A 13,424-nucleotide genomic window follows, 5' to 3' on the forward strand; every position below is an offset into this window, starting at 1 on the left:
GCCTGCAGTCCCAGCTACTCGGGAGGCTGAGGCAGGAGAAGGCGGGAACCCGGGAGGCGGAGATTGCAATGAGCTAAGATCTGGCCACAGCACTCCAGCCTTGGTGACAGAGCGAGACTCCGTCTCAAACACACACACAACACACACACACACACAAAACTAGCTGGGCGTGGTGGCGGGCGCCTGTAGTCCCAGCTACTCCGGAGGCTGAAGCAGGAGAATGGCGTGAACCCGGGAGGCGGAGCTTGCAATGAGCTGAGATCCGGCCACAGCACTCCAGCCTGGGTGACAGATCGAGACTCCGTCTCAAACACACACACACACCACACACACAGACACACAGACACAAAACTAGCCGGGCGAGATGGCGGGCACCTGTAGTCCCAGCTACTGGGGAGGCTGAGGCAGGAGAATGGCGTGAACCCGGGAGGCGGAGCTTGCAGTGAGCTGAGATCCAGCCACAGCACTCCAGCCTGGGTGACAGAGCGAGACTCTGTCTCAAAAAAACACACACACACACACACACACACACACACAAAACTAGCCGGGTGAGGTGGCGGGCGCCTGTAGTCCCAGCTACTCGGGAAGCTGAGGCAGGAGAATGGCGTGAACCCGGGAGGCCGAGCTTGCAATGAGCTGAGATCCGGCCACAGCACTCCAGCCTAGATGACAGAGGCAGACTCCGTGTCAAACACACACACACACACACACACACACACACACACACACACAAAACTAGCCGGGTGAAATGGCGGGCGCCTGTAGTCCCAGCTACTCGGGAAGTTGAGGAAGGAGAATGGCGTGAACCCGTGAGGCGGAGCTTGCAGTGAGCTGAGATCAAGCCACAGCACTCCAGCATGGGTGACAGAGCCAGACTCAGTCTCAAAAAACAAAACAAAAAAAAAAAAAAAAAAAACACAAAAAACTAGCCGGATGAGGTGGCGGGTGCCTGTAGTCCCAGCTCGGGAGGGAGCAAGAGACAATGGCGTGAACCCGGGAGGCGGAGCTTGAAGTGAGCTGAGATCCAGCCACAGCACTCCAGCCAGGGTGACAGAGCGAGACTCCCTCTCAAAAAAAAAAAAAAAAAAAAAAAAAAAAAAAAAAAAAAAAAAAAAAAAAAAAAAAAAACAGAAAAACCTAGCGGGCGAGGTAGCAGGCGCCTGTGGTCCCAGCAGCTCGGGAGGGAGCCTGAGGCAGGAGAAAGGCGTGAACCCGGGAGGCGGAGCTTACAATGACCTGAGATCCGGCCACAGCACTCCAGCCTAGGTGACAGAGCCAGACTCCGTCTCAAAAAAAAAAAAAAAAAAAACCACAAAAACTAGCCGGGCGAGGTGGCGGGCGCCTGTAGTCCCAGCTACTCGGGAGGCTGAGGCAGGAGAAAGGCGTGAACCCGGGAGGCAGAGCTTGCAATGAGCTGAGATCCGGCCAAAGCACTCCAGCCTGGGTGACAGAGCGAGACTCTGTCTCAAAAGAAAAAAACACACACACACACACACACACACAAACACACACAGAAAACAAGCTGGGCGTGGTGGCGGGCGCCTGTAGTCCCAGCTACTCGGGAGGCAGAAGCAGGAGAATGGCGTGAACCCGGGAGACGGAGTTTGCAATGAGCTGAGATCCGGCCACAGCACTCCAGCCAGGGTGACGAAGCAGACTCCATCTCAAACACACAACACACACACACACACCACACACAAACAACACACAAACTAGCCGGGCGAGATGGCGGGCGTCTGTAGTCCCAGCTACTCGGGAAGTTGAGAAGGAGAATGCCGTGAACCCGACGGAGCTTGTTGCAGTGACAGCGAGATCCAGCCACAGCACTCCAGCCTGGGTGACAGAGCCAGACTCCGTCTCAAAAAAAAAAAAAAAAAAAAAAAAAAAAAAAAAATCTAGCCGGGAGAGGTGGCGGGCGCCTGTATTCCCAGCTACTTGGGCGGCTGAGGCAGGAAAATGGCGTGAACCCGGGAGGTGGAGCTTGCAGTGAGCTGAGATCAAGCCACAGCACTCCAGCCTGGCTGACAGAGAGGGATTCCGAATAAAAAAAAAAAAAAAAAAAAAAACTAGCCGGACGAGGTGGCGGGCGCCTGTAGTCCCAGCTACTCGGAAAGCTGAGGCAGGAGAATGGCGTGAACCCGGGAGGCGGAGCTTGCAGTGAGCGAGATCCAGCCACAGCACTCCAGCCTGGGTGACAGAGCGAGACTCCGTCTCAAAAAAATAACAAAAAAACAAAAAACAGAAAAACGCAAAACTAGCCAGGCGAGGTGGCGGGCGCCTGTATTCCCAGCTACTCGGGAGGCTGAGGCAGGAGAATGGCGAGAACCCGGGAGGCGGAGGTTGCAGTGAGCTGAGATCCGCCACAGCACTCCAGCCTGGGTTGCCAGAGCGAGACTCCGTCTCAAAAAATAAAAAATAAAAAAAAAAAAAAAACACAAAAAACTAGCCCGGCGAAGTGGCAGGCGCCTGCAGTCCCAATTACTCGGGAGGCTGAGGTGCAGGAGAAAGGCGGGAACCCGGGAGGCGGAGCTTGCAATGAGCTAAGATCTGGCCACAGCACTCCAGCCTTGGTGACAGAGCGAGACTCCGTCTCAAAGGAAAACCAACACACACACCACACACACACACACACACACACACACCCACAAACTAGCCGGGTGAGGTGGCGGGCGCCTGTAGTCCCAGCTACTCGGGAAGCTGAGACAGGGAATGGCGTGAACCCGGGACTACGGAGCTTGCAATGAGCTGAGATCCGCCACAGCACTCCAGCCTAGGTGACAGAGGCAGACTCCGTGTCAAACCACACACACACACACACACACACACACACATACACAAAACTAGCCGGGCGAGATGGCGGGCGCCTGTAGTCCCAGCTCATCGGGAGGCTGAGGCAGGAGAATTTCGTGAACCCGGGAGGCGGAGCTTGCAATGAGCTGAGATCCAGCCACAGCACTTCAGCCTGGGTGACAGAGCGAGACTCCGTCTCAAAAAAAAAAAAAAAAAAACAAAACACACACACACAAAAATAGCCGGGCGAGGTGGCGGGCGCCAGTAGTCCCAGCTACTTGGGAGGCTGAGGCAGGAGAAAGGCGTGAACCCGGGTGGCGGAGCTTGCAATGAGCTGAGATCCGGCCACAGCACTCCAGCCTGGGTGACAGAGCGAAACTCCGTCTTAAAAAAAAAAAAAAAAAAAAAAACACACACACAAAAAACTAGCCGGGCGAGGTGGCATGCGCCTGTAGTCCCAGCTACTTGGGAGGCTGAGGCAGGAGAAAGGCGTGATCCCGGGAGGCGGAGCTTGCAGTGAGCTGAGATCTGGCCACAGCACTCCAGCCTGGGTGACAGAGCGAAACTCAGTCTCAAAAGAAACACACACACACACACACACACACAAACTAGCTGGGCGTGGTGGCGGGCTCCTGTAGTCCCAGCTACTCCGGAGGCTGAGGCAGGAGAATGGCGAGAACCCGGGAGGTGGAGCTTGCTGTGAGCTGAGATCCAGCCACTGCACTCCAGCCTGGGTGACAGAGCGAGACTCCGACTCAAAAAAAAAAAAAAAAAAACACACACACACAAAAATAGCTGGGCGAGGTGGTGGGCGCCTGTAGTCCCAGCTACTTGGGAGGCTGAGGCAGGAGAAAGGCGTGAACCCGGGTGGCGGAGCTTGCAATGAGGTGAGATCCGGCCACAGCACTCCAGCCTGGGTGACAGAACGAAACTCCATTTAAAAAAAAAAAAAAAAAAAAAAAAAAAAAAACCACAATAAACTAGCCGGGCGAGGTGGCAGGCGCCTGTAGTCCCAGCTACTTGGGAGGCTGAGGCAGGAGAAAGGTGTTAACCCGGGATGCGAAGCTGCAATGAGCTGAGATGTGGCACAGCACTCAGCCTGGGTGACAGAGCGAAACTTCAGTCTCAAAAGAAAACACACACACAACAGCACACAACACACACACACACACAAACTAGCTGGGCGTGGTGGCGGGCTCCTGTAGTCCCAGCTACTCCGGAGGCTGAGGCAGGAGAATGGCGAGAACCCGGGAGGCGGAGCTTGCAGTGAGCTGAGATCCAGCCACAGCACTCCAGCCTGGGTGACAGAGCGAGACTCCGTCTCAAAAAATAAAAAATAAAAATAAATAAAACCACACAAAACTAGCCGGGTGACGTGGCGGGCGCCTGTAGTCCAGCTACTCGGGAGGCTGAGGCAGGAGAATGGCGTGAACCCGGGAGGCCGAGCTTGCAATGAGCTGAGATCCGGCCACAGCACTCCAGCCTAGGTGACAGAGGCAGACTCCGTGTCAAACACACACCACACACACACACACACACACACACACACACAACTACCGGCGTGAGTGGCGGGCGCCTGTAGTCCCAGCTACTCGGAGGCTGAGGAGGAGAATCGTGAACCCGGGAGGCGGAGCTTGCAATGAGCTGAGATCCAGCCACAGCACTCCAGCCTGGGTGACAGAGCGAGACTCCGTCTCAAAAAAAAAAAAAAAAAAAAACACAACACACACACAAAATAGCCGGGCGAGGTGGCGGGCGCCTGTAGTCCCAGCTACTTGGGAGGCTGAGGCAGGAGAAAGGCGTGAACCCGGGTGGCGGAGCTTGCAATGAGGTGAGATCCGGCCACAGCACTCCAGCCTGGGTGACAGAGCGAACTCCGTCTAAAAAAAAAAAAAAAAAAAAAAAAAACACACACAAAAACCAGCCTGGCGAGGTGGCGGGCGCCTGTATTCCCAGCTACTCGGAGGCTGAGGCAGGAGAAAGGCGTGAACCCGGGAGGCGGAGCTGTGGTGAGCTGAGTCCAGCCACAGCACTCCAGCCTGGGTGACAGAGCGAGACTCCGTCTCAAAAAAATAACAAAAACAAAAAACAAAAAACACAAAACTAGCCTGGCGAGGTGGCGGGCGGCTGTATTCCCAGCTACTCGGGAGGCTGAGGCAGGAGAATGGCGAGAACCCGGGAGGCGGAGGTTGCAATGAGCTGAGATACGGCCACAGCACTCCAGCCTGGGTGACAGAGAGAGACTCCGTCTCAAAACACACACACACACACACACACACACACACACACAACACACACCACACACAACTACAAAATACCCGGGCGAGGTGGCGGGCGCCTGTAGTCCCAGCTACTCGGGAGGCTGAGGCAGGAGAATGGCGTTGAACCCGGGAGGCGGAGCTTGCAGTGAGCTGAGATCCAGCCACAGCACTCCAGCCTGGGTGACAGAGTGAGACTCCGTCCTCAAAAATAAAAGATAAAAAAAAATGAAACCACAAAAAACTAGCCGGGCGATGGTGGCAGGCGCCTGCAGTCCCAGCTACTTGGGAGGCTGAGGCAGGAGAAAGGCGGGAACCCGGGAGGCGGAGCTTGCAATGAGCTAAGATCCGGCCACAGCACTCCAGCCTGGGTGACAGAGGCAGACTCCGTCTCAAAAGAAAACACACACACACCACACACACACCCACACACACACACAAAACTAGCTGGGCGTGGTGGCGGGCGCCTGTAGTCCCAGCTTACTCCGGAGGCTGAAGCAGGAGAATGGTGTGAACCCGGGAGGCGAGCTTGCAATGAGCTGAGATCCGGCCACAGCACTCCAGCCTGGGTGACACAGCAGACTCCGTCTCAAAAGAAACACACACACACACACACACACACACACACACACACACACACAAAACTAGCTGGCGTGGTGGCGGGCGCCTGTAGTCCCAGCTACTCCGGAGGCTGAAGCAGGAGAATGGTGTGAACCCGGGAGGCGGAGCTTGCAATGAGCTGAGATCCGGCCACAGCACTCCAGCCTGGGTGACAGAGCGAGACTCCGTCTCAAACACACACACACACACACACACACACACACAAAACTAGCCGGGCGAGATGGCGGGCGCCTGTAGTCCGAGCTACTCGGGGGGCTGAGGCAGGAGAATGGCGTGAACCCGGGAGGCGGAGCTTGCAGTGAGCTGAGATCCAGCCACAGCACTCCAGCCTGGGTGACAGAGCCAGACTCCGTCTAAAAAAAAAAAAAAAAAACACACACACACCCACAAAACTAGCTGGGCGAGGTGGCGGGCGCCTGTAGTCCCAGCTACTCGGGAGGCTGAGGCAGGAGAAAGGCGTGAACCCGGGAGGCGGAGCTTGCAGTGAGCTGAGATCCGGCCACAGCACTCCAGCCTGGGTGACAGAGCCAGACTTCGTCTCAAAAAAAAAAAAAAAAAAAAAAAAACTCACACACACACACACACACACACACACACACACACACACACAACTAGCCGGGAGAGGTGGCGGGCGCCTGTTGTCCCAGCTACTCGGGAGGCTGAGGCAGGAGAATGGCGTGAACCCGGGAGGCGGAGCTTGCAGTGAGCTGAGATCCGGCCACAGCACTCCAGCCTGGGCGACAGAGCGACACTCCCGTCTCAAAAAAAAAAGAAATAGAAAAAAAAGAAAACTGGTGCACGGGCAGCAGGTGACTGGACACCCCAGAGCAGGCCCGCCCCCCAGCAGCGTGGATCCTGAGGCCAGACACCCAGGTGGTAAAGTCAGGCAATCAGCCCGCCAGGAGCAGCTCAGTTTCATCCGTGTGGGTACAGTGTGTCCAGCGCCAGGGCCCAGGATCTAGAGAGATGTCCAATAGGTGCCAGGTAGGCTGTGCACTTGGCGACCCTGATTCCATCTAAGGGAAGCTCCACCATCCCGCGTCAGTGCCAGATCTGCAGCTCCAACCCGCCCGTGGGGCACTGGCAGCGGTGAGGGCGGGTGGGGAAAGCAGCAACCCCTGACTCTCCATGCCTTTTCCAGTACCGGACACTAGCCACACAGACTCTAGGGCCAGAGCCTCAGCGTGAAGCCAGGCCATCCGCGAAGCCACTCCGGTGGCTGCGGAGTGCCCTTGCCAGCACCCGATCTCCCTTCCCAGGAGAAGCGGGGCAGGCGGCAAGGCCATACTAATCCTCCTTCTCAGGCCCGGCTGGCTGCGCGCCTAGGATCCTGGGGCCGCCCAGGAGAGCCCAGGAGAACCCGCGAGCCCAGTGGCGCCAGCCTGGAGCTGCAGCCCCACCTGTCCGCGAGCGCAGCCAGGGAGCGGCTTCCGGGAGCCGGGCGACAACGGCGGTGCAGGCGCGCGCCCAACGGCTTTACCAGGCTCACTCGGTCTGAGAGGTCGGAGGCTGCGAGTGTCGCTGCTGAAGGCTGTGGTGGACCGGGCTGGATCTGGAATTTTGGAATACCTTATAGATTTGGGATCGGAGACTGGGGTTTGGATCGCGGATTTGGGGTTGGATCGGGACTTGGGGTTGGATTTGGGGCTGGGTCGGCAGGGACGGATCGGGGGTGGTGAAAAGGTGACAGGGAGCTGCCCCTACTCAAGATCCGGTCGGTGGTTGGGGGTCTGAGAAGAAGTCACTACCATGAAGTTGTTCGGCTTCGGGAGCCGCAGGGGCCAGAAGGTCCTGGGCTCCACAGACCACGTCTACACGGGTTCAGGGTACCGAATCCGGGACTCCGAACTGCAGAAGATCCACAGGGCGGCTGTCAAGGGCGACGCCGCGAAAGTGGAGGGCTGCCTGGCGCGCAGGAGCGGAGACCTGGATGCCTTGGACAAACAGCACAGGTAGCGGGGGGCGCTCAGTCCGGGGTGGGAGGGTGTCCCCAGGCCCGGCTTCCCCGCAGCCCCTGGGACTGGGCCTTGGAGGGCGCCGGGCACCCTCCCAGCGGCGAAGCCAAATGGACCCTCAGCTGTTTTCCATCCCTCATAATTCCCTGGCTGGAGCAGTTGGAGAATTTGAGTGATTTAACTCACAAATCACTGTTGTGTGTGTTTTGAGATGTTGCCGTACAGTTTCCTAAAAAGTCTTCTTGCTCTTGTAGAACTGCTCTACATTTGGCCTGTGCCAGTGGCCATGCGAAAGTGGTAACTCTCCTGATTAACAGAAAGTGCCAGATTGATATCTGTGACAAAGAAAACAGGACACCTTTGATACAGGTATATTAGAGCCAACTCTTTTAGCCTGACATGGATTTGATTTACATATATAGAATTAAAATGAATTGATCTCATTTAAATGTAACTAGTTGGTGAAACCTGTGGAATGTGTATTTTGAATTCTTAGAATTTACAATCTGTTTCTTGGTCTAATACGGACAGGCTGTCCATTGCCAGGAAGAGGCTTGTGCCGTTATTTTGCTGGAACATGGTGCCAATCCAAACCTTAAGGATATCTACGGCAACACTGCTCTCCATTATGCTGTGTACAAGGAGAGCACCTCACTGGCAGAAAAACTGCTTTCCCATGGTGCAAATATTGAAGCACTGGACAAGGTATAGATCAATCAACTTTCTTTCCAAAATATTTGTTTTAACATTGACATAGGTAAGGGTCAATTTTTTTTATATTTGGACGCTCAACCATTACCTGAATGCAAATGTAAATTATTTTCAAATAACTTAATTGTGTAAGATTTTGTTTTAAATATTGATACTTTTAAAGAAGCATTCAAGGGCACAGCTTTATAAAATGCACTTTGGAAAATATCTGTGAATTTGTTAAAGATAAAACCTTTTCAACTTATTTTCTATGCAGGGTTATTCTTTTTTTCTTTTTTTCTTAATTAGTGTAAAACAACACAGGAAAGGAAATGTGCCCTGGAAATAGGCTTTATTTTAAAACTCAAACAAAACTAAAGCAACTTACAATAAATGGACATGTTGCTGCTGCTGCTAATTTTCTGAAAAACTGACGTATCATTTCTCAGGGAAAAATGGGAAGGGAAAAGGAGAGCAATCAGAAATACACAGGTCACTTGGAAATTAGGTAATGAAGGAAAATGCGAGGAAGAGTTTTTGTTGTTGTTGTTGTTGTTTTTAGTTTGTTGTTCTTCCAGTTTATGTGTTGAGACAAGGTGCTCTTTAGCTTTGGGTCTAATAATTTTTGGTTTGAAAAAGAGAGTGAGTGAGTTGAAACTTGCCTAGAGATTAATTTTAGGAGGACTCTGAGGAAACCAGATTGGCAGTGAATATGTGGTGATGAAGTGAGAAAAACTTCAGCAGAAGCTGGAACAAATTATTAACTGACTTATTGCCCATCCTGGCAGAAACTGCCACTTAGATAAGCGTCTAAAGACTCCTCTCAAATCGAGAATGTCTTGGTGGAAAAGTGGGAGATAAGGAGCTTATACATAGCAAAATCAAGTGGAATTTTGAGTTTACTTGTCCCTGTTCTAGCCATACCCAGGGAAATTAACTGGAGTTTTAATAAATGAGTCTATCTCTTACTCTTTTATCTTTTTGGTCACATCTCTGACTGATAAAGGGCATTAGCCATGTGGGTGAGAGATGTGACTGAAGTGATTGTCTGCTGCACTAATTCTCAGAATTGGGCATTACGGTTACCTGAGGACATTTTGTTAAAATCTACAACTGTAGTCTTTCGCCTGAAGATTTTGATGTAATAGACCTAATAAGGCCTGAACATGTTTAAAAATGGTTTCTTGAAGCTGGGCACAGTGGCATGTTCCTGTAGTTCCAGCTTGAGTCTGAGAGTTTGAATCCAGCTTGAGAAACATAGTGAGACTCTTGTCTCTAACAACACTTGTAGCAAAAGGAAAAAAAAAAAAAAAAAAAAAGAAAGAAAACCTTCAAGGTTCAGATACACTCCTGATTAAGAATCCCAGAATAGATAAGTGCAATATATAAATTTCTGTATCTCAAAAATGTAAGAAATCTCTAGAAGACTTGGCATTTGATAGGTGCCACATCCTTCAAAATTCTCCTGTTTGATGATATTACCCTGACTTATCTGTCTTTCTCCACATCTGTGACTGGGAAGTGAAAGGAAATATTGGCAATATCTCTCAGCTGACAGAATAACACCATTCCTTCCATCCACGAATCATTCACTACCATTCAGAGAGTCTTTAGAAATGTGCGTGTGGGGAATCTTTCAATAAGCAGAGGCTGACCCTGTCAGGATTTGATGTCCCTTTGTCACCATGCAGGTGATTATGTGTCAGCAAGTGTTCGTTACAAGTTGGGCTTTCTCAATTAGAATAGTAGCAAATCCTAAACTCCTTTTTTAGTTGAAATTGTATTATGAACTATCTCAGTATGTTTGTTAGTTGTATAGAGCTTTATCATAACCAAAATGTCAGTTTTAAACACTGAAATCCATGAAGTTAATAAGAATACAAATAGGAATTCTTTTAATAATGTAGTTTTAGCAGTCCTATGAACCAATGATCTATTTGGTTAATAATCTGGGAAAATTATATACAAACATTTTAAATGAATAAATGTTGGAAAAAATTCTTGAAGCAGGTATTATGAGTCTTTTTAGCGATTTTTATTATCTATGAATACCTCATATTTTGATAAAACATATGATACTAGAAAAAGAAAATACTTTACATGCAAATACTTGGATTATACACAACCATTTCATAACGCATTTATAGTAAATCTAAAAACACAGGGGCTATATTCTAATGTGGTACACAGATTTGTTTGTTTGCCTCTATAAGTTGAATCAACATGTAAAATTTAGGAGACTTGTGTAGAAATCTGGACTTCAGGCTTATCCTAAAAAGTCAAATCTGGTGTCTCCTGAGTTTCTATCACTGTTTGATCTGCTGTGCAGAGATTGCCCCTTTATAGAAGGCGTGTATTCTCCAGTTTGCTATTGTGCCCACCTCAGTACTTCCCTTACTCTGGGAACCTTCCTTTGTCCTTGTAAGTATTTGAGTTTACAACTCCTATGTTATAGTACATTTTGACAAAGATTTCAAGATTTTTAAGTCAGTGTGTAGATTTGTTTATAATATATAGTCTATGGAGTATGTAAATCCCTCTGTTATGGAGTTGAATTTTAGAATTTAGAAGTTTTTAAAACTCCTTTTCTTTATATATACCAGAAATAATTATCTGCCCATAAGAATGCCTAGAAGCTGGTTATAGTTGGATAATTTATGAATATTGCAGATATTGTATCTTTGTCCTCAGCACCCTACTTTAAAAATGCAAGTGACTCACTGGTTTTATTATGCCAGAAATAATTCATATGGATCAGTATGAGAACTTTTATTGATAAGCCATTAAGTTGTTATTTCAGATTCATATTTTGCCTAAAATGAAAAATAATTTTAAATAGCCATTTAAGTGGAAGCCAATAAAAATGGATTTAAAAAGTAGAGCTGCATTAGTGTCCTGGGATTACCATTATAATTGAGAATAGTATTTCTTACTGAGCTTTGGTTTTTCAAATATTTGTTCTTAAGTTTTTTAAACCTGTCTCTCTTACACAGAACATACTGAGCTTTCTAACAGTAAAGATAAAAATCTATTCTCTTGTATTAGGAAAAAAACCATGGACTATTTCTAAGGCAAATAAGTGCATTTGAAGCCAATCTCTCTTAATTCAGAGTTCATTTCCATAGTGACCCCTTTGGAGCAGGAGTGCCTGACATTGGCGTCTGGTATCCTGACACCATTGATAGAAGTGAATCAAGCAAGTTTGTACCACCCAGAGGAATCATCCACCTGTATTGGGAAGCTCTGGCAACTGTTTCTCTGAAACTCTTAATTGCTCAAATGTTAATGTTTGCCACAAATAGTATTGTGAAATGGGGATTAGGTAAAATTCAAGAGAGTTCTTGATTATTGGATGTAAAATACAATTTTGCAATTCTTCTCAAATGCAGGTCACGGAGTCTTTCTCTTGGGGTATTATACTTCTGGTAAAGCAATATTCTTTGGAATATAGTTTAAGAAACACTGCTTTAGAGATAATAATTTATTTCATTAATTTCTGTAAAAAACTTAAAATATTTGCTACTATGTCTTAGGGTTTTGGGCTATAGAGACAAAAGTTACAGCCCTTGCCCTCAAGAAGCTCTTGGTTTCAGAGGGAAACAATGAAATGATTACAATGTAGCATGCTAAGTGCTGTGATCAAAGCAAGGATTCTTGGGACTGGTAAATGTTTACAGTGAATTTTGGCAATGACCACAGTTAATCCTGGGAGACAGAGGAGGGTTGTTTGCAAGGCAAAGAGCAGCACATCAGAAAGCACAGAGGAGTGAGAAGGAAGGGACTGCTTTCATTTACTTCCTTTCTATTTTGTATGTTGAAGATTCAAAGAATCCTAGAGAAGATTTTCAGTTCAGTTGATAATATGTAATTTTGTGAATTATTAATTTTTTCTGCTGTCTTATAGGACAATAATACTCCACTTTTATTCGCTATTATTTGCAAGAAAGAGAAAATGGTGGAATTTCTATTGAAAAACAAAGCAAGCGTACATGCCATTGATAGGCTGAGACGGTACAGTAGTTCTTTTTTAAAAATAAAAGTCTGCGTATTCTAGAGTGGTAATAGTCACTCAAGTCAGAAATATTAATAAGATTAGTGTAATTATTGGCATACAGTGAAAAATGTCACCACAAATAATCAGGTAGACCACAAATATTTAGACTGAGTCACATAAAGAAGAGTGTATAGTAGGATTAATCTTCTCTCATAAGATTCGTTATTTATAATTGGATGTTTTTGGTACTGTAATCTTTTATTAGCTAAAGGGTTTTGTATTAGTTTATTAATTTCTTTTTGAGATGGAGTCTAGCTCTGTTGCCAGGCTGGAGTGCAGTGGTGTGATCTTGGCTCACTGCAACCTCAACCTCCAGGTTCAAGCGATTCTCCTGCCTCAGCCCTCCCAGAGTAGCTGGGGACTTCACGTGTGTGCCAAGCATGCCTAGCTAATTTCTGTATTTTAGTAAAAGGCAGATTTCACCATGTTGGCCAGGATGGTCTCGATCTCTTGAATTCATGATCTGTTCTCTTTGACTTCCCAGAGTGCTGCGATTTACAGGCAGAGTCACTGCACCTGGCAGTTTTTTTAATTTTAAAATGTGGACTTTTAGTTTATGACTACTGCTATTGTCATTATTATTGTTGTTGTGTTGTTGTTGTTGTTGTTGTTTTCAGCCTGCAGATAACTCTTATCTGACCCCTAGCTGATTAGAATTATAATATATCAGAGTAGGAAAGCAATGGGGAAATCTTCATCTAAATCTTTGCCTACTTTAGATGACTGACCTCAGCACAGTTTCTTGGCCATCAGAGGACTATAAGTTAGCAACTTGTATTATGTCATATGTCAGTGGGACAAGAGGCTTCCCTGTTGTCCCTTTCTTTTAGCCTTGGTGATAATTTACAAAGATGAACACTTGAGCCCCTAGATGCTTATAGACCTGAGCTAGTACATGCAAATGGTTATTACGTCTACACTGACAGATGGATATGAAATTGGTAAAGTGTATCAAACTAACTGTTTAAAAAAGTCTTTATTAAAGTTCTTGAGTGGAGTTTTTCTTTGTTATTTTAGAACAGCCCTCATGCTTGCTGTGTACTGTGACTCACCAGC

The 13,424-nt window shown here is 48.0% G+C and overlaps 1 protein-coding gene across 1 annotated transcript; it reads left to right on the forward strand.

Annotated features, from left to right (window-relative positions):
• Positions 1–7,063: 7,063 nt before the first annotated feature.
• On the forward strand, positions 7,064–8,335 carry LOC115895755 (putative ankyrin repeat domain-containing protein 20A5). The gene is made up of 3 exons (XM_030926372.1): positions 7,064–7,621; positions 7,879–7,993; positions 8,156–8,335. The coding sequence occupies exons 1-3, from the start codon at positions 7,419–7,421 to the stop codon at positions 8,333–8,335; spliced, it is 498 nt and encodes a 165-aa protein (XP_030782232.1). The 5' UTR covers positions 7,064–7,418.
• Positions 8,336–13,424: the final 5,089 nt, after the last annotated feature.

The sequence above is a fragment of the Rhinopithecus roxellana genome, unplaced genomic scaffold, assembly GCF_007565055.1.
Source record: "Rhinopithecus roxellana isolate Shanxi Qingling unplaced genomic scaffold, ASM756505v1 contig221, whole genome shotgun sequence".
Taxonomy (NCBI): Eukaryota; Metazoa; Chordata; class Mammalia; order Primates; family Cercopithecidae; genus Rhinopithecus; species Rhinopithecus roxellana.